This window comes from Battus philenor, unplaced genomic scaffold (genome assembly GCF_028537555.1).
Source record: "Battus philenor isolate CCGP_79_NKW_IND1 unplaced genomic scaffold, ilBatPhil1.0.hap1 SCAF_18, whole genome shotgun sequence".
Taxonomy (NCBI): domain Eukaryota; kingdom Metazoa; phylum Arthropoda; class Insecta; order Lepidoptera; family Papilionidae; genus Battus; species Battus philenor.
In genome coordinates this window covers 3,087,981-3,110,140 of record NW_027181680.1, presented here as the reverse complement: position 1 = coordinate 3,110,140, position 22,160 = coordinate 3,087,981, and the positions used below count along the sequence as shown (strand labels likewise).

Sequence of the window (22,160 nt, the reverse complement as noted above, 5' to 3'; positions counted from 1 at the left end):
TGGACTAATTGACATTTGACGTTATTCTCATTTTGTCATGTTTGTTATTGAGTTTTATTAAGAAAAATGTTATAAAAGTTTAATATTGAATTTAATGTTAAATTTCGTGAATTAGTGGAATGTGGTAAGCGTATGGAATGTGATAATAATACCTACAGATAAAATGCTTAGCAGATTTTCGGATGTTCTACAAAGTGCTGCCGATGTCGTAAGTTTAAAAATTTATTTATGTAAATAATTCATGTTTTTATTAAAAGAGTATTGGCAAGTGTTGTTATTTTAATTCTAGCTGGCGCCACCGGCTTCTAGGTTAGAGGATTTTCAATATCACTGGAAAATGATAATTCATTTCTATCAGAATTATGATGATGGTACTAAAATACATATAGAAAATACTAGGATTCCACATCATTTACATCAGATGTTACAGGTTAGTTATTTACGCTTATGCATAACGCATTTTTAATGTTCATAATATGTGTAAAGACCAAGATTCTTCTTTTGCTAATAATGGTTGCATATAGTCCTAGAGTAAACAACAGAATGTTATCAAAACAATCAATTCATATTTTATACTAAAACAAAAAATACTGCTTCTTATTGGTCTTATTGGAAATCTATAGTCGATGTCATTTCTAGTAGTGGAGATCATAGGACTAAAATGATAATGATGATGAAGGAAATAAATGCTAGGGATTTAAAGGGATAAATAAACGTAAAATCTGATTATAATTAATTAAATATAAGGTTATCAATGTGAAAAAATGAATTTAATTATAAATAAACACATCTTTGAACTATCATATTAATGTATTTTCACAATGTTTTATTAATTTTTCTGTCACTAAAAAATTTTGTTTGTGTGTTGACTTTTACAGCTTCTCTAGGTTTAAGGGAAGCTCAGCCCAAAATAACTTTATTTAAAATTGGCAAGAAGCTTATATGTAATAGATATTTAAAAGATATTAATATCTTCAACATTTCCTGTCTGATGATGGACTGAAGCCCCCACTATATATTTTCAATAGGACTGGTTGAAGGAGGCATACATTTTGTGTCTTCATCTGCCTACCTTGTGGGTGCACATACTTTTCTGTGCTTAGTTCATTGTCTCCATTACAGAACTTTTGAAGGATTAGGGATTTAGCCCCAGTGGCTACCTCTGCCACATGCTATATGGCTATCATTAAATAATTAAATGTTATTGTGAAACATTACAAAAACTTGTTTCTATCCAGCTTATAGTAGATGAAGAGAAGGACCAGCAGGGTGGGACAGTTGGTCCATGTTTAGAAGCAGTAGTGCAGCGGTCTGTATGTTTACTGGATGCATTAACAGCATTAGCTGCTGCGGATAGACCACCTGGAGCCAGGTCACTAGCACTTACCACAGGAACTGCATTATTGAGAAGAACCAGACAGCCATGTGTCAACAGTGTTCATGTGTATAGACCGTTACAGGTAACATACTTTTTACTGTTCATTAATAAAGATATGTGTATTTTAATATCATTCCTTATATGTTCAACTTGGGACATAATTTCTCTGCAAAAAAGGCCATAACTCAACATTCAGTCCTATATCAGCAGATATTTTGGTGGATGTCACATTTCTTTCATAAAGTTGTATGGTGATCTGGGGATATACCCTTTTTTTACATGAATTTTTACTACATCATATTATATACAACAAAATAACTAGGAATAAATTAACTGTGAATATCTAAGTGATGGGGGTAAGAGTGAGACATATAAAAGTGAAATTTCTTGAAAAACTGCTGAAGGATTTAAGCTTTTCAATAACTAACTTCAGCTTGTTTCTGGAATGGGTTTTCAAAGTATCATTGGTTCCTACCAATTTTTTATTTAAAATATAGTTGGGTAAGCAAAGACATCTAGTTGGTGAAGTTGAATACCACTGCATTGCTAAAAGGCATTGTTGAACCTGCTAATTTAGGTGCCAGCCCCAAGCACCATACCTGGTTTCTCCCCTGTAACCACAGTATGCTAAAAAGTTTCATCTCTGAGCTTAATATATTATGTACATGCATTAATAAAAGGCCATGTTAAACCTGCTGTGGGTCGTAAGCACCATCCCCGGCCCCTTTTCTTAGAACACAATGGATCTGATACATGTTAGGTTAACCCATGGAATGCTAAGGAAGTTGTCTATAGTTCACAAAAAATTGTGCATGTGCTTGGTGTTAAAGATGGATTTACTATTATATAATAGTATTTGATTATTAGACTTCCACTGTTAGTATAGTATTTATTCTTACAATATGTATTCATATTCCAATATAGAGGTAACTGAAATGTAACACTATTGAGTGAAGCAAGCTGAAAGGTTGTTCCATAAATGCTTCTATTGATACAATAACATAGCTATTATGCTAACATAGCTTCTAAATATTTAGGTAATATGTTAATATTTATTTAAATTATAAATATTTATATCACCAATTATACATTTAAGTATAAAATAATGAAATTACTATTACACATTAATGTGTAATAGTAATTTCATTATTAATGTGTAAAAATGATCTTAGCTACTTCTGTAGACTATACTTGGAGATTGGTTTCAGGTGTAAAAGTTTTAATAAATAGCTTATTTGCTGTCAATTAGTGTATGGGGTTTCCCTTTAAAAAAATAATTTCTGTATATAATATAGTAAGAAAAAACATTTTCAAAATTCAGATAACTGCATATTAAATTTAATAATTGTTTACTATCTGGCCTTGTACACTTTGTACTGCCAAAAGTTTGGCCCATAGGACACATTTTAGAGTGATCACTTATATACAGGCTGATTGGAAATAGATGTAAATGTTGTAAAGCTCTTGGCTGATAAATCAGATATACATATTACTTAATATATTTACCCTTTTAATGCTTTAACACCTATAGTTTGTCATCCTGTATGCTGGCCTAAAATTAAGGTGTCTTTATCATGGAGAATGAATGTGCTTTATAGTTATAATAAATAATTGTTTCCTTCCAGCGCATGTTAATACAGTGCAATGAAAATCCAGCCTCACCGACAGAGAAAGAAGAAGTTGAACTACTGCTAACTCTATGCGGATTGGTCAGGAAAGAGCCGGGTCTTGCCAACATATTTACAACACCATTTGTAGAGGATAAATCTAGTCTATTAAGCATACCAGATGATATACAAAAGTTAATACCAATCAAAGCTAAAGTTCAAATGCCAAAGAAGAATTCGCTTTTTGAAGTTGAAATGACTCCAAATCCAATGAGGAATATTTCAATCGTCAGAACTAATTCAAGAGAAGACAATGGTGGTACAAGATCTAACAGTTCAGTTGCAGATGATAATGCATCTTGTAAAAGTCAGAAAACAGTTTATGAAGATAATGATAAATTTCTGCTGATTGATTTGTTGCTGTCCTATTTAAATAGTGCTGTGAGTATCATTTTTTATTTATTTAAACAGTTGTATAAAAATACCAGCAAATTTAATACCGAAAACTTTTTAACCTGTTTAAACACTTGAGCACTGCGCTGATAAATTAGTCAAAAAAGATAATCAAAATGTTTCCATACTCATATGATTTTGGGATGTAATACTTGTTTTAATAAGTGGCAACACTGTAATGAATTTGATGTTACTTGGGCAGAGATTACTTATAATATACACACAGACACATTATATATATATATATAAGATAAAGTGTTGTCTTAGTATGAAAAGAGCTTTAGAAATGTAATATCACAAGAAAATGAATGTACAAGTGATGTAGATAGTCCCTTGTGTGAGAAGAACGCTTTATTACACCTGGCATATGTAGGTAGAGCCATAATACAATCCACAGGTTAGTTTAACTATTAGTATCTATGAAACTGCCTCTATAGTTTCTTATCCTAACATAATATTACATAGGCATTAGAATATTTATCATTTATCTGCTTATAACTATATCCCATGTGTGAGAGTATTTTTTACAAGTATACTTTAAAGGGGTGATATTTAGCTCATTTGTAAGTCAAAAATTCTAAGTTTTTACACATATTACCAATAACCGTAATCACTCTGAAATATATTACGTTAATATATTTTTTCTTTTAATGTGACAGTAAATGACTTCTGACAGAATAAAGTCTGCATGGACATTTATTAAACAATTTTTTTTTAATATGTAGTAATCTGTAAATGTTTTATTTTATTACATTATCATTACATTATCATTTAATCTTTCTGTAACCACAGTAAATGAATACAAATATACATATATACGAGTATACAAAATACACTGACTGCCTTAAAGTTTTACACCTTAAATTAATTACCCCATTTATATGGTCGTTTCAGCCCATAGAAACCCACTGCGAGGTACTAGTTTTCCCTAAACATATCTAGGGGGGATATACCATAATCTCCATGTTTGTCGGGCAGGGTTGGCTATGATTTTTATGGGGTGATTGGTTATAGGTCACAGGTTATTTCAGTATTTATGAATGAAGAGGTCCATGCTATCTCTGTCGCACGAAATACAACTGACAAAAGGTCACATAGGTAGTGTGGGACAGAGATAGTGCTCTACGAAACCGAAATTAGCCGATTGTCTCGTTGCAGAGGTCGATGTGTAATATTTATCGCCGGGTACTGTAGGTTTATACCTTTAAAGATGTACCCTACCATACACCATATACCAAATTTTCTGACAGTACTTTCGAGAGGAAGTTTATTTAAAAATGTTAATGTCATATACTTAACCTTGCCATAAATACTATTACAAAAACATTTTTTTTAGTTTAAAAAATTAATATATAACCATTAAAATATATAAACTTTATTCGAAGTGATTTCCATTGGCTACAATCACGTTAATCCAGTTATCAATAGCAGCACGAACTATTTCTATAAGAAAATTCTTCACTGCCAATCATATGGACTGTTTTGGAAACTCCAAATTATCATGTTTAAAGCAAGCTTCATCCTCTAAAACTGACCATAAACCGTAATCCAGTGGACTAAGATCAGGACTAGATGTCTTTAGATCTGACGAAGTCCGGAACATTCGTTTGTAACCAAGATTGGGTGAATTGAGATTTACTCGTAGTTATTGAACAGGGTGTTGTTAAGAGGATTAGCTACCTTCTCAAGAATGTTATCTTGATAAACTTGTGCTGATGTTTTGATATCTTTTTTTTACAAAAATATGGCCCAGTCACTCCTTCATAGCTAATAAACCTACCATCGGTGAAGTCAAATAATGCCCACGTTGTATTCTGTTTACTATTTGGCAAGCCTCTTTAGAGCTTTCACATTCGGCTAATACCCGCATATAATATAATACAAAGCATATAAAATTTAAAAAATGGTCTTTAACTTCATATCTACTTTGTCAATTATAGCGATTCGGTACTCTTTATCGCCTCTACATTTTAATAACACAAAATATTTTGTAACATTTTGGCGCGAAACAAAGATCGATCATTCAAAAATGACAGATTCTAAATTTAAAATTCAAAAGTAAAATTTTGTTTATTTTTAATTATAACTTTATTTTCTGCCAGATTAAGTATACTCATGAAAATTATCTAACATGAGTCAGATATGTTATTTCAATATCGTCACATGGAAATAATATATTTTTTTATTAAAATTTATTGATAAGTTAATAGTGTGAAATAACAATATATGTTGCAGTTAATGAATAATTATTTCTTAAATTAGATTGATGACAATTCTTATCAAATGTTACACAAATGGGTTTTAATCTTATCTAATGTTATAACATTTATGGCTTTGCAATGTCTGATTGTGAAATATTATTTCTAATATTCCTCCGTATTTTTTTAAATAATTTAAATATAGAATGAAATTCGAATTCTATTGGCAATGCCCCCCCTCCCCGCTAAATTATAAGGGGGCGAATACCATAATCATCAAGCTTGGCAGATGGGTTGGCGATCGCAGTTTGGTATTATGGTACGCAGAGAACGCTGCTGCTCATCCTTCTGGATACTTATTTGTGAGCAGTGGCAATTCTATATAATTAGCAAAGTGTTAATTATATAGGAATATCTAAGTCCTCAACAGCTGGCTCTATCACTCGTTATATCTTTCACTACTACACTACCTATGTGACGTTTTGTCAGTCGTGCGACAGAGATAATCTACGAAGTCGTAGTTAGACGATTGTCTCTTTCCAAAATTCGATGTGCAATATTTATCGCCGGGTATTGTAACTATACGTAGACATTGTTAGGGCATGGTTAAATACAACCAAGACACCTATGATTTTAAAAAATAATCATAATAATAGTTGTCCTCAACTTAATTATAAATAGTTCACGATTTAGGTTAGTAAATAGTTTAAGAGACGCAATAAACACTGTAACATACAAAAACGTTATTAAAAAAAATATCGGAAACGTTAAACGTAATTGTAAAAAGCAATTGCACGGACGCTAATGTGTGTCGAATTTAGATCCTAATGAAAAAAATATATAGCGACCCTTTATCTACGTGTATCTATATAAGAGATATTTACCTAACTCTTGACTAATGATATCTCTGGAACCATAACGCTTAGAGACTTGATATTTAATGGAAATATTTCTTATTTTACCGAGACGTCAACTAAGAATGGATTTAACGAAATTCCGCCACTAAGGAGTTTATTAAAAAATGGATATTTTCAAACTATAGTTCAGGGGCGGCCAAGCTCTTTGAGAGTGCGAGCCATTTTTCGAATTCGATATCTTTTGCGAGCCGCAATTGAATACGCATTTAAAACACGCAAAAGAATGTTTTTTTTTTACAAACAATATGTTATTTAAACAAAAGTACTAAATATGTTTATTGAAGTTAGATGTAACTGCACACGTATATGATAGCACTCCTAATAATACTTAAGATTTTAGAATAATAAATACTTTAGAATTACGATCGGTATTAAGATTTCGCTAATTTTACGGTGGAACAATAATAATTATTATTTACACTAATAATTTGTTTCGATTGCCCATGGGCTAACATAGGTTATATGAATTTAAATATTGAAATAATTCATCAATCAATCTGAAGTAAAAATAATCGTTCGAAGCATGCAGCCGCAGTTTTATCGCCCCTGATATAGTTCTTAGTAGCTATAAAGTCAGCCTAATTTCTTCAGTTAAATTCAGTTCATCATAGACATGAAAATTTATCGTAAATAAAGATGTAATTCTTATTTACCAATGTTGTTAATAGGACAACCAAGTTGTATTGCGGGCCTGTGAGGGTATTATGATCGTGTCGTCCCTCCCGGAGGACGATATCGCCAACCTAGTGACAAGTTGCAGTCCTGTCTGCGAAACAATCATCGATAAGCTTGCGGAGAAATATAAAGCTATACCGTCCAACGTCGATCCTAGCGACGTCGACCACTTGAATATAACATGGGCGTGAGTGATTTAATTTGTATTTATGCTAGATTTTCTCTATCAATTCTTCATCACCGAAGTCCTGAATCGAAGACGAGCTGTCTACACGCCATCCTCCATACTCCTGTCCTCGGAGTAGTAGCAGTGGTTTTGATCAGATCTATATGGTGATAACCTTTGGCTTTTTCAATATGAAAGAGGAATTGCACTATTGATTTAGAATCATCATTTTCATCATTTCAGCTATGGGATGTCCACTGCATCACATTGGCATAATCATTTCATGGAGAAAAAATGTAATGGTTGGTCATTAAGTGATATAAGTGATTTTTACTCTACTTTCATCATTATTTTAGTGGTAGAATTTCTACTGCTGGACAAAGATGTCACCCATAGATTTCTAACTGTAACTTATTAACTAGCTGGGCTAGTTTCGTTCTTTCACGGATCCTCATTCCTGATTCGATCATAGGAATCCCAAGTATAGTTCGTTGAGTAACTGGAGCTCGTCAAAAAGGCCCAGAGTGATAGACAACGTTTCAGTGGCTTATATCATTAAGATATAATATAATTACATTGGTCATATTTCAGATACGTGGCACAAGATTTTGGCGACAAAGGCTACAATAAGTTTCACGGCTATCGGGAACTAACCAGTTTCTTCTCTTGGTTAGATTACTGTGATACTTTGATGAAGGTAATTTCTACAAGTTCATTTATATTTATATATATTATCACTATTTATAACATGGTTTGAAATTACCTTACTATTTTTCAAATTATCATTGAATATTTTTATTACACTTTAGGTACGTTGCTAGTTCTGGCTGGAATATTATATATATATACACACATGTATGTATATACATATATGTTAGTTATAGTTTCTAGTACAACCAGCGTGAACCATGAGCACTGAGAATTGTGATCGTAAATCACTATGATCGCAAGCCCTAATCCTCTATCGCCGGGGTACCACTTCATTTTGTTTTTTACTTTAAATAAAATGTAGTAATAACTTATGTATGTTAAAAAACTGCCAGAAGCAACCTGATTCCAGCGTCTTCCGAAGACCTTAACGATGTCCGTCGTGACGTCCTAACCTGCCAGTCTGTCGTTCCCACACCAGAATTTAAAGGGCTAGCTGCCATAACTCTATGATTTCCATTCTTTCTTTTACACAGGAGTGTCATCCATCAATAGCGTCGCATTTATCCAGAACATTCCGAGCGCAGTTTCTAGAGGCAGCTGGAGAATTGGCCCTGGGCAGCCCCCGGAGCGCCACTCTTGCTGCAGCTTTGTTGGCGAAGTGCCTCCGTGCAGTAGACTCTCAGGAACTCATCAATGGTAATGCTCTTTTCATAGACTAAGACTTGGCAGGTTAGAGTGGCGCACAGAACAGATGGCCGATTGGACCTTAAAATTCTGGAGAGGAGACCATAGATCGGTATGCACAACGCAGGATATTTACCAAGAATCTAGTAAAGGACGTTGGAAGACGTTTAACGCTGGCCGCCTACAACCGGTTCTTTTGGATATCTATAGGGGAAGCGTATTTCCAGCAGTTGCTAAAATTATGATGATGAAGTTTTAATGACGACTTCATTTCTTATTTGCATATGGTTTATAATAGCGAGCGATTGAGCAGAGACGACTTTTTACTTAATGTCTATTTGTTCACTAATAAGTTCAATAGTTGGATGAGAAAGAATAAAATACACTAGTAAACGGTTTTATTCAGAAGTTAGCACAGTACAGATAGAAAGAGATAGAAACTAATTTTAGCGGATAAGAAAAACATTAAATATCAGAAATACGATTTTACGGCAAAACGAAGAATATAATGCAAAGCTTATTATGTTGCAAATAAGTTGGTAAAAATCGCGACAGCAAGAAGAGTGCGTCTAGCACCCACATAGCTAATAATGGCAAGCGGCGGCCGAAGATAGCCGAAGTTGACTTATGCGCCGGCGCATGCAATAAATGCTCGCATAATGTGCGTCCTTTTAGGTCGCTACAACATCTCGGGAGCCCTGGCGCCTGATTCCACGACGGGTCCACTAATACAAACTGTTTTTACAAGAACTTAAAACTATGTTCTTGTATACAGGATGATTTGCCGTGAGTTTATATATGGTACATACACATCATCCAAAATTCAGTGCTTTCAGAAAATTTTTTTTTGGGACAGATTACTACATATTAAAATTAATTATTTCGCTATCAGTCCCTGCAGTATACAGGATGATTAGTTATAGATGTATTTTGAGAACATCACCGTTTTAGCCGTATATCGTCCTCCGCTGCTTCCCCCATAGATTTCCAATAGGACCGGTTGAAACCGGCCTGTATCTCATCTCACTCCAAAACCTTAAAGCCTTAGCTGCATTCAGCTCTGTGCGCTACGTACAACTTCAATTTGCCAATCCTCTTGTTTTGTCTGTTTTGTCACTAACTTTTGTTAACAGATATCCGTTATGAATCGAAATCATAGAGTTCTCTTTTATATATTATTTATAGAATTTTCGAATTGGCTGGTCGGGGACGGTGAGATGTCGGAATGGCCGCTCCTTTTGTCGCTGGTGAACAACTGTCTCACCGAGGACCACGATCTTACCCTGGAGACGCTGCGGTTCTTCGAGGTAATTACTTTCTTTTTGGATTTTATTATTTTTATTTTATCTATAATATGTCTTCTGCTGGACATAAGTTTTCACCAGAAATTTCCAATTCTACCTGTTGGAAGCTGACCCAGCATCTTTGGACCATTTGAGTGGACGTCTAACTCTTGCCACACCAGGGTCTCCCCTTCAAAACCTTAAGGCCCTAGTGACAATAATGCATATAGGTCTTGTCTCGGCTACTTTCTACAGATCTAATTCCTAAATCAATTTCAAGCATAGAACTCTAATGAAAAGGCTTATATCTAGACGTCCTATGGCTGAGGTAATTAAAAAAAATATGTTTCATGTTGCAGACAATAGTCGAGAAGGGAACAGAGCACAGTATAAACAGACTGGTGCTATCCAGGGTATGTACCAGAGGATACTATTCTCCGCAGCCTCCTCTAGAAGAAGACGAGAGGGACAGGCTTAATGATGTGTCGCTGTGGAGAGAGAGAGAAAGGAATAGGTGAGTTTATCAATCTTTAATGAGTTTATAAATTTTTGGAATTTCCAATCATCCTGTATAAAGTAATCACATCAAAATAACTATTATATAAATTTTTTTCTAGATAAATGCGACAGACCAATACATTCTGTCAGTACAAAGTCTACAGGGACATGTATAGTAAGAAAAGGACTAATATATAGCTACTTCCGCTATGTAGCTGTAGCGAAAGTAGCAATATATTACTCCTTTTCTTACTTAGGATGGACTTCCGCAAAGTAACGCCTGAATCCATAAGATAGGGACATGTATGAGCTAATCACTGTATAATTCTTTTCGTATCTGCCGAAACTACTATATAAAAAAAAAAATTCTGTCCCTCCAAAAGCTTTCCGCAGGAAATTGCGTTATCGTCATATCTCTATATTGTTTATTAGGTGTACAATAAAAAGTCTCGTCGAGAGAATTCTGAAGCCAAGGTTATGGAGGTCCTTGAACCTTGTCACTTCATGGAGCGTTCGCCTAAGAAATCTAGAAACTTCGCGACCCGCTAATATAGTGAAATATAGTATATAACGGTCCTTGTCGAGGCTCCTCCGAATGACCTCGAGCTTGGCTACCTTATAAGAGGTCTTAGACCAGGTGGCCTCTGCACACTCCGCAAATGCCATTTGGCCAGTAATAAAACATCGTTAAAAACCGATAAAGTCTTAAACAGTTATTATTTTTGTCCATATCCAGAGAGGCTATGAAGCAGCTGCAGCATGAAGACCATGTAAATGAGCAGATTAACGACATCTTGCAACACGAAGGCCTGGACGCCAAGGAGCAGTCTGACACGGAGAACATTCACAGAATAATCAATAGGTGAGTGACAACTCTTGTATATATAGAAAAATTCTTATTCTCTTTCGGGCACTCTTATCAGAGTGGTCGTGGTCGTGGTCATGCCCCGGTCGGTTCTGGTGCCCCGGCTGCACTTGTTAAACGTCGCCATGTAATTCTTTAACGGAGTGAGAGCATTCATTTAGTATAGAGTCTGAGAGACATTTCAAAGCCTTCCCCCCCACACACTTCCTAGAAATAGCTTAATTAGCTATCATAACATTGTATCGTCATCAGATAAATAATATCAATGTATTGACAAAGGCGTGAACTTAAAGAAAGACTTGAAAAAATGTTGATATATATTAGGACCTTGAATAAGTTCTCGCTGTTTTTTTTTTTTTCAAAAAAAAATTAAAATACAATGCTTACAATGACATTACTCAAAGTATTGTCCATCATTAGAGACCACTTTCTCCCATCTATCTGGTAAAATGACTCATATATATATATATATATATATTTAAATACCGTATAAAAAAGCTTTGTGTCTAAGCATGAACCAATACATTTTTCTTGTGCTTCCAAGTTCAAATTGAAAATTTGAATTAGGACATCACTCGCTGCCATTGTATTTGAGACAAAATCATGTTTTGTAAATAATCTCTGTAAATATATAAATACACCATATTGATGGTTTACTTTACACCTGGCTGACATTTTCTTTCTTCTCACTCTTGTCGGAGTGGTAGTGGTCATGTCCCGGTCGATTCTGGACATCTAGTCTTGCTAAACGTCACCATGTAGATGAATAGAGCATTTATTTACTGATCTATCAGCGGTTTTGATGATGACTGTTCATCTCGTAGGAGACCGTTCATGAGGTCGCGTGCCTTCCACATTTCCTTGCATCATCAAACGTTCCATTGAGTCCTCATTACGGGCCATATATCTAAAGAACAAATACGTGCAAATAAGCATCTATTCTCTATTATTCTTTTTTACTTTTATCAGGCCATTTTTAATGTATAGGCCTCCCTCCAAAAATCGTTACGATGAGTAGTCTTAGTCGAGTAGACTTAGAGCAGTCAGCGACTTTAATATGTCGTATGTATTAATTACTTGCTTGCGCTTCGTCAAGAGAAAAAGGCCAGAAGAGCTAAGTTTAACTGCAAATAAAATCATAGGCTCATGGCATTTTCAACTACATATAAATGTCTAACATGGTCCTAAACGGTCCCAATCTAAGAATAATTCACAAACTCAATCGATTTTTTTTTTATTTAGTTTCACAAATATTCTTTGTACAGTAGTAAGAGCTGTTCACTCAAAAACATCAAAGTCAATTAAAAAAAAATCACTGTGTAAATAGACATTTTATACGAATTTTAATCAATTGCGGGATAACTCGGAGACATTATTAAAAATAAAAATATATTTATAACACATGATAAAAACAAAAGACCCAAAATTGAAATATATAAATAAATCTAAAATAAATTAATAAAATATAAAATTAAATCTTTATTGTTTTTGTTTATATATTTTTTATTAATATATTTATATATTTTTATAAATATTTTTATTTATTTTGTTTATATATTTTTGTTTATATATATTATTTTATGTGCAGTGGTAGCTTAGCAGTAAAGGCCATAGGTCGCGGCTTCAAAATATTAATATAAATGTTTATTGTTATGAGCAGTGGTAGCTTAGCAGTAAAGACGGCTAGTGGCTTCTATTCCTAGAATTAACACTTTGGTCATTAATTGTTTAGGATTGCCACTACTCACAAACTATCCAAAGGGTGAGCAGCTGCGTGCTCTGCGTACCATAATACCACACTGCCATCGCCAACTTGCCTGCCAAACTTGGCGATTTTTTTTACCGTAGGCGAAGCATTTGACCTCTGTCTCGCATGATGTAAAGCGATGCCTAGAACAAACCCATTCACTCTTGTCTTGAAGATTTTATTATAGTATTTCCCCCATAAATGTCATTGAAAGAGGTTTATGTCTTGCAGTCCCCGTCTATTGACTAAAACGGCCAAAAATAAAACAGAACGAAATAATTAATAATAATTATAATATTTAATCAAATTAAATTAAAAAAAAAACTCTACATTAACAATGACACACTGCTTGTTAAAGAAAGAAATAAATATAAGGGAATTTATTGTAAAATAATACACAGTGGCTTAAAAAATAATTTATCGATCTTAGAAAAAGGTATAAAAAGCTTGTATTTATTTCTAGTACTAACCACAGCAACTTCTATAATGAAGTTAAATTATTATCTGTTATAATATCCCTAGTTAAGATCGCATTAACATTTATTCTCTAATATAAATTCAGCAACTGGCAATAATAATTATTAATAAAGTAACATAACCCTAATAATTGCTTACCAAACATTTTTGTAACTTCTAGGCGGCTTGAACGTCTAAAAGCCCGTATCGAAGAAATAATGGCGGACGAAAATACACAGATTGCCACAGATAACGAAATTAGCGCTATGGAATGATAACGTTATATATTTTTATAATTAATAGCAAAGTTGTTTGTATTTTTAATTAAAATATTCGGGCCTTTTATAACTTTTATAAGCAATTTATTAAAAACGTCAATATCGGTGTGGTTTAACATTAAAAATTTAATTTATAGGTTGTAATACATCTCTTATTGAACGCTTTGCCAAATTTGTAAAGATATAAAATATATAAAGTATTAACAATTATTATGGTTACATCATTTGTAAAATATGGCGGTTTAAATTTATATATTTAATTATTAAATTAAACTATAGTAGACGATGTTATCTGTATATAAATCGAATTGGATTATGAGCAGAGATAAAATTTGTGGATGCAGTTTTATATAAAATTAACGTGCTAGTAAATTATGGAAATGGCTTCATTTATATTCCGTCATCATCATTTCAGCCATAAGACGTCTTCTACTGGACATAGTCCTCAACCTTAGATTTCCTTTAAGACCGATTTGAACTGGTAGGCATTCAACGTCTTCCAATGACTTTACTCAGGTCTATCTACCTTATGGCCTGGTCTTCGCCTTATAGACTGTACATATATAATTGAATCACAGGCAGAGATTAAATATTTGGACACAAATTTACCTGAAGTAAAGCGCTAAGGTGTCATGGAGGCGGCTTTAATTAGTTACTGATATATAAATTATCAAAAGTATTTTTTTTATTCCAGCGTAAAAGCAGATATCTATATTAGTCGCGGTTTAGGCACAAGTGTTTTCCTTATTAATCCAACCCTTCAAATTTAAGTAAAAATGTATCCAAATATCCGATCAATTTATAAAACAAGAAACTAAAATTTAAACTATTAGAAGTTAAGAGAATATAATTAGTTCTTAAACTATAATAATTTTGTTTATGTTTTGTGTATAAATGATGTTCTCTATTTTTATAAAATATCACAAACGCGTTAAACAGTGAGATATTGGCCATTTAGATGTTAGAAAAATATATCTGTTACAGTACAACATTACTTTTAGATTTAATTATTAATAAAATCTTTAATGGTTGTGTAAAACAGTGCAATAATATATTTAATACCAGCGTAAAAAAGCTTTTTTCAAAACAGATTATTAATAATTTACTTATGGGAACTGATAAGTTTTTAATTACATTTAGTTGTTTTAAACGATATTTTTATTACGCCAGTAACAGATAATATAGGCAATATATTTTTGTGCACAGATACAAAATACATGAATAACATATCAAGAGCGTTAATATAGCAGTGATAACTTGTCACAAATATATATAGACTTCCATATGAATTAAAGGCTATATATTTCACTTGTAATTTTAAGATATTTTTAACTGTTCTACAAAACAGATAAAATATTTTCGTCAATCCAATATCTATGTTTAACTTTATGCAGAATTATTTATATTGATTATTGACTGTCTTTCTATAGCGCTACCGAAACTGCTGTACCGCGCTATAGGAAAGCGTGGCGAAGGGGGTCCAATGAAAAAATAAGCACGAGTCTACAATGATACTCCCCCGCCTTCTCGCCTCGCGTATACCTAAGGTGCGGTTTCGGTAGCTTTATAACCAAAAAAATTTTTAACAACTTTTCGTTAAAATATCTCATGTGCGTTAGACATATAATTATTATACATATGCACGCTATACTTTTTACATAGATGTTGGTTTGAAAACGACCATAAGTTTTTCGTTTCTCTATGGTATCATTAGAAATCTCGTTCAATATGTTATATATTATTATTTTTATAAGTGTTTTTGTATATAATGATATTAAAGTGTTTGATAATACTTCTGGTTTCATTTCCCCATCCTTTTGCAGTTACCTCCTGCTGCTGCCGCGGGCCATCCTGTCTGATCCTGTTGGTTCGGATTACGAGCATTATATACACGACGCTCAGCGCCAATATCAGGTACTTTCTCAGGCCTAACACTCACTTTTTTTCATATTATAAATTTGTCAATTTATCATCATCTAGCAGTTACAGACGCCCACTGCTGGGCCTATGCCTCAGCCAATGTTACCAATTATTCAAGTTATAATATCAATAGTTTTTTTTTAGCTTTGTTATTTTTCTTTGTGGCTATATTATGGCGTCTTCCAGTGTATTATTATAAAACTAAACACTGTGAGGTCTTTTAATTATTATCATTTTAGTTATAGGACGTTGCAGGGTATAGGCCTCTTCCATAGATTTCAAATAAAATCGAAAAGTCTTTTGACTGATTTGAATTTACAAACTATGGTTTAATTCGACCTGTAAGGTGTACAGAGTACCTTGTTAAAGTGTGTGGACGTCATACGCTACTGGTCTGTAGTCAACTCCAGTACCTTGAGGTCTCTAGCTGACATCAAGTCTACTTCGTGGTCTGCCCAATGTCACACACGCAAATGCCAATCCACTGGGCTATGCTTGCTATGATTTCTTTTGTTAATAATTTTAGTAGTAAAACGTCCATAGTTGGACCCAGCTCACCCCTATAGATTTCCAGTAAGACCTATAGGAAGCGACCAGCGTCCGTCTTCCAATGTGACAATGTTTAACAAGATCGTCTGTCCAGCTTTAGTCTGGACATCTATAGCTGTGCTTACGTGGCCGTAGACTTCATTCTAGAACAATATTTTCCAACCTTTTAGGAGCCATACTCCACCTTAGTCTTTCTAAAATTCCCACGTCCCCCCTAGTCTATTAGTTGTAAATGATGTTGTACTACTAGCCGGACTAGGCTTTGTACAGCTTCATCGAAATTGAGCCCGTGTAAACAGCGGTCCACGGACTAAAATCTCACGCCCCCCTATGTAACATATATATTTTATATTATAGCGAAAGGGTTTCAGTACACTTGCGAAATGCTCTCTTAACAATCAAAATGCCCTCCTGTGGGGCGTGAGACTCTCGTTCGGAAACAGTGAGATAGCATTAAGCCCCAGCGGCCATCAGTTCCCACTGCCCACTGTCACTTCAAAATGCTAATCCGTTAGGCAATGTTATATGTCGGCGTCCACTGCTGGGTATAGGACTCCGTGATCTTTTAATATGACCGCTTATTCTTTTGACGAATATGATTTATTTTTTCTGATTTCGTAATTTATAACGAAACTGTATAGTTTCTTCAACTCCTATTGGCATTGTACATATTTACACATAGATACATTTGTTAGTTATTAGTGTAGTAGTATATTTGCGACGGTTGTTACCGTCCCAGAAACGTAAATATATGGACATACACAACATATTACTTCGCTTACTACTTCTTACATGAGAAATGGAATCATTTTTGATAAGACAATATAAATGTGATCATGTATTAACTACTAATATACTAATCATCATCACATCCAATAGAGGTCCCCTGCAAGGCTTGGCTTCTCCAAAAGATCATCACTACGCGACTTCCCGTACCTTGACTATATCATTGGTTTACCTACCACGCGCCTCTACCGTCGTCTATAATTAAAATTTGAAACCAACATAACATTGAAAAGCTGAAGACATTGTACTTTGAGCTCATTCTGCGTTAATAATTTTTCTTTCACTTCAGCGTAGGGTGCCCACTGGTGGACATACCCCTTTCCATTGGCTTCTAATAGGATCGATAGGAAGCATTCATCCAAATCCTTTTTCCGGTTTCATTCTGTATAACATCTACCAAATGTAATAATAAAAAAGTTTATAACTACCTCGTAATAAATATGATATATAGACATCCAAATCAGTTCACACCAATAGATAATCTGTTAAAGACAATGATTTTATGTTGCGTATTTATAGTTGTGGTTGGACATGACGTCATCTTTCGGCTGGCCAGCGGACCAGCTCTGCGATAACACAGCCAGCTCCACCCACAGCTACGACAGTAGACCTGAGGCCGATATCCACCTTGACGAAGTATTCCAGCCACTCCACCACTCCGTCAACCGCAGAGAGTCTTGGAGTAAAGACCACAGTTCAGAAGGAACAAGAGGAAACAGACTTGAGAACCAGTTCTCCCAGAAGCTCGTTCTTAGAAGTCGTGATTTAACTTCAACGGTAGCTGAAGAAGATTTTGATGAAGGTCCCTTCTTCAGGATGCTATTCAAGCTACTATCGAACATGCCTTACCAGCCGTACCAAGTGAATTTGCACCTTACGTCTATAATATCAAAGTTGGCTTTGATGCCGCACCCATATCTACACGAATACCTATTAAACCCAATGCTACCAACCGCTAAGAAGACACAGACGCTCTTTAAAGTATTACAAGAGGTGGCAAGGAAGCTGACAATGGAGATACCCAGAATGAAGAATTACAAGAGGGTTATAGAGAATACGAGGTTGCAGCTGATGAGTGAGGACCCCAGCTATGATGAGAGGTATGTCGTTTCTTTATCATGTATCTAGTTACTATTTTATTTCAAATTATTAGTCCCGATAGAATGCCCTTCAAATGGTAAGTCCAGTCGCGTTCCGATAAAAGAAAATTTATTATCATCATCTTTTTAGCTGAAAGATATCTGCTGCTGAACATGGGTCTTCCCCATAGATTTCTAATAATAGCGGTTGGAAGATGCCTGCGTCCAGTGACTTTCCTTAACAAGATTTCTGGTCCGTGGTCATCTGTTCAGCGCACTGCGTAGCCCGCCCATTGTCATTTCGTCTGCGACTGCCTACCCTGTGACGACTACTTTCTTGCGTTAAAAATAAATTAATATCACATATTTCAGAGTGATCACTTAATTTATTGTTTAAATGTAAAATAAATAACTTAAGTTTATGATTTGAAATAAATAGATTTTATTTATTTATTTTTTTTCACTTTCTTGAACACATTAGATAACAAGTAAAATGACAATAAGAAACAATTCATATAGGGATACAAAAGGCGGACCGATCTTATCACTCGAGGCGATCTCTATATATATAATATAAAGCTTAAAGCGAACTGTTATATTGTCTTTGTAACTGGTAAGATATTTTTTTTAAAAGTTCGTGATTTTGAATTTCAAAATCTGAACTTCATTATACTACACTTATAGTACAGTGAGGAGGAACTTGTCTCCTACTTTGCCCTCCTTGTTGATGCTGAATTTTTTATTCAGATGCGATTCTGTGTAAACCATCACTTGTTCCAATCGAAAGCTAGGCGACTTGTAGATCTTGATACGATTAGTCTATCCTGAATAACACATATATCAAATTGCATTCAAGAGTTGGATACTAGAAGAAATATTTATACAAGCTTCTCTTCCAGCGGTGACCACAACCAACTCGTCGAAAGTTTGATCGTTCTGGAGGAGTTTTGCAAGGAGCTGGCCGCCATCGCGTTCGTGAAGTATCAACACGGCATGCATATGCACAGATAAAAAAATTATAGTTTTTTAGTCAAGTTTTATTTATTGCAAATCGCCTTAATTCGAATAAAAATGCCGGAAAATTTTAAAATTTAAATTATTATTATATGTAGCAAAAACGAGTATTCGATATATTTTAGTTTTCATTCTGGGTAACTGGATGTTTTGTTATTTTTTTTACGATGAAAAAAAAAACTGAATCATTTTAGCAGAAATATATAAGAGATTTCCATCCATGTGTTGAATCATCACGATATGTCTGGAACCATAATGCTTAGAGACTTAAAATTTTGGTAGGGATATTCATTTTGCCGAGTGGAATTCAGCTAAGAATAATTTTATGACATTTCGGCCGCAAGGGGGCGTTTATAAAAAATATATTTTCAAACTACTACTCGTATAAAACTTTGGTGGAATATTTTAAGTATGGTAGTTACCAGGCAGTGCGGGCTACGCGATCGGGGGACATCCAGTTATGTTATAGCATATATTTAACAGAATTGATATAGTTATGTTCGCGGAAAGTAGCTCTATTCGGGTAACATAAGATAGGCAATTCAGTGTGCAACTACAAGCTGAAAAGAAGTCAAATAATAATAGATGAAATCCTAGAAATGTTTTTTAAAGGCACCTAGAATCCTAGAAAATACAAATATACAGCGATTTTAATACTGTCAAAATTACCCCAGCAAGGGGTGTAACTGTGCTAAATCTGATTTTTTACAATTTTATTTAAGTTCAGGTTCTTATAGAAATAAGTTCGTTGCTATCTCAGAATACAAGTTAACTTATTGATACACATTTGTATTGAAATCATAATTTTAGCCATCAACCATAACTGGATATAGATCTCCCTTATAGATTCCGACCACGGCCGGTAGAAAGCGACCAGTATTCTGCGTTTTCCGATGATCTTTACAAGATCATCTATCCACATTATGGGCGGACGTCATACGCCGCTCTTTCCGGTCTTTGGTCTTCACTTCAGAGTCATAAGGTCCCATCGACCATCTAGTTGACTTTGTTCACTGCCACTTCCAACTTGCCAATTAGCAAAACGCCATCAAAACAACAAGCTACCCAGAATGACTGTTTTATAGAAAACACGAATAATTTATTTTTATACGCGTACACTAAAATGTTAAAAAAATAATTAATATCTCCGAAATACGATAATCTTGTAACTTTCTCTGAACATTAAAACGATAATGATTAAAATAATCAACAGCTAATTATTGAAGACTGAAATATAATGCATCATCTTTTTATTAGGTGTCACATGTATCGAAATATATAAAAAAAAAACAAAAATTAATTGCAATATTTACAATTTTACTCGATACACTTATAGCGATTTGTGCGAAATATGAAAACCATTCTAACAAAGAGAAATTCACGATAAGTTTTATTTAAAATTAGAGTTACTTATGAATGCGCTTTTATATAAAAAAAAAGTCTAGAGACTAATTATAAAATTGAATATGTTCTGTGGAGGGTGAGTCTACATCGATTACTCCGTTAGAAACTTGCCGGGAAAAAAGCGTGTTGCGTGTACCAATCATACTTTATTTCTGTATTATTCTAAACCGCACGATCCGTTTCCGGGGGCTGCCACCCGCCCCCTAACCGCGAACATCGTGGCCGATACGAAGAAGGATATGTATCCTCCCAAAGTAATTCCCTTTCGATAAACGCAGTATTGCCAACGCTTTTTTCAGTCTTCGAAACAGTCTAAATAATTTATTTCGGTATAGCCTTGAAGACCTTATTCGGTTTTTATTTCCTCAATCGTGTCAAAACGGCATCCCCGCGTTGAATTCTTGAATTTGTTGAATAGCCAGAAGTTGTACGGAGCGAAATCGAGGGAATACGGTGGTTGCGGAATGATATCAGGGTTTTTTTTGCAAAAAAGTGTCGTGAAGTACCAATGCATCCACAAAATAAGACTTGGCGCATTTGAGACAAAACATACTTCAAAATTATTTGAACTGAGCAAATTTATATTCCAAATTTTGATAAACTGATGCTTGGCAAATGTCAAAGACATTCCTACCAAAGTACTTCGGAAATAAAACCTGCCTTCGTAATCTCCGCGGGTTTTAAATTACAATTTCAACTTACTTTTTTATCACAGTAGTATATCAAATCGCCCAATCTCTTTTGGACGTCTTATATAGAAACATTACTTATTTTATAGACATACAGTATCCGACGATAAATATTGCACATTGACTTGGAAATATTGAACATCGACCCTTGGAAAGGGACAATCGGCTAATTTCGGCTTTGTAGAGCGTTATCTCTGTCGCACCGATAGAACGTCACATAGGTAGTGTGGGACTGAGATAATGCTCTACGAAGCCGAAATTAACCGACTGTCTCTTTCCAAAGGTCGATGCTTAATATTTATTGCCTATTGTAATTGTGGTTACCTTTAAACATAATACGAATATAAAAGCGCTTTTGGATAAATGTTTTTTGTATTAGACGTTATAACGCAGGAATTTTCTTCAAACTTCTGTTCTTGGTAATGTAGCTATCTTTAGATATCAACAATGTGCTAAAGAACATGGGTATAAACCGAATATATATACAATTGTTGTTACTTGTTAATATTTTATCTGTCTATAGTAAACTATGTTCTAGTCGAAATCATATTTAATATTATTTATTACGTATAAGCTCTGGCAATACCAATAATAACTGGATACACCTAATCAAATACGTCATAGGTTACATAAGTATGCATTTGTAGTCAAATTGTATTAAAATGGTTAATTTAAAACTCAATTTTTTATATACAGTAATTTGCATTTATATTTAAAATCTCCTATTATTCACGAAACTTAATTAGAGACAAAGTAGAATTTAAATTTGTATCGCAATTTGTGGAAAAGAAAACAATATTTTCGATTTCATTTAAAAAAAAAAACATGTAAAAGCTCTGTAGTTAAGCTAATCTGCACAAACG

The 22,160-nt window shown here is 34.2% G+C and overlaps 1 protein-coding gene across 1 annotated transcript; it reads left to right on the top strand.

Annotated features, from left to right (window-relative positions):
• The first annotated feature begins 23 nt into the window (after nt 1–23).
• LOC137920252 (FHF complex subunit HOOK interacting protein 2A-like) lies at nt 24–19,297 on the top strand. Its single transcript, XM_068763529.1, has 13 exons — nt 24–208; nt 290–430; nt 1,239–1,460; nt 3,004–3,426; nt 7,222–7,415; nt 7,986–8,091; nt 8,579–8,741; nt 9,915–10,036; nt 10,372–10,526; nt 11,247–11,372; nt 15,680–15,770; nt 17,631–18,211; nt 19,090–19,297. The coding sequence occupies exons 1-13, from the start codon at nt 164–166 to the stop codon at nt 19,199–19,201; spliced, it is 2,481 nt and encodes an 826-aa protein (XP_068619630.1). The 5' UTR covers nt 24–163; the 3' UTR covers nt 19,202–19,297.
• Nucleotides 19,298–22,160: the final 2,863 nt, after the last annotated feature.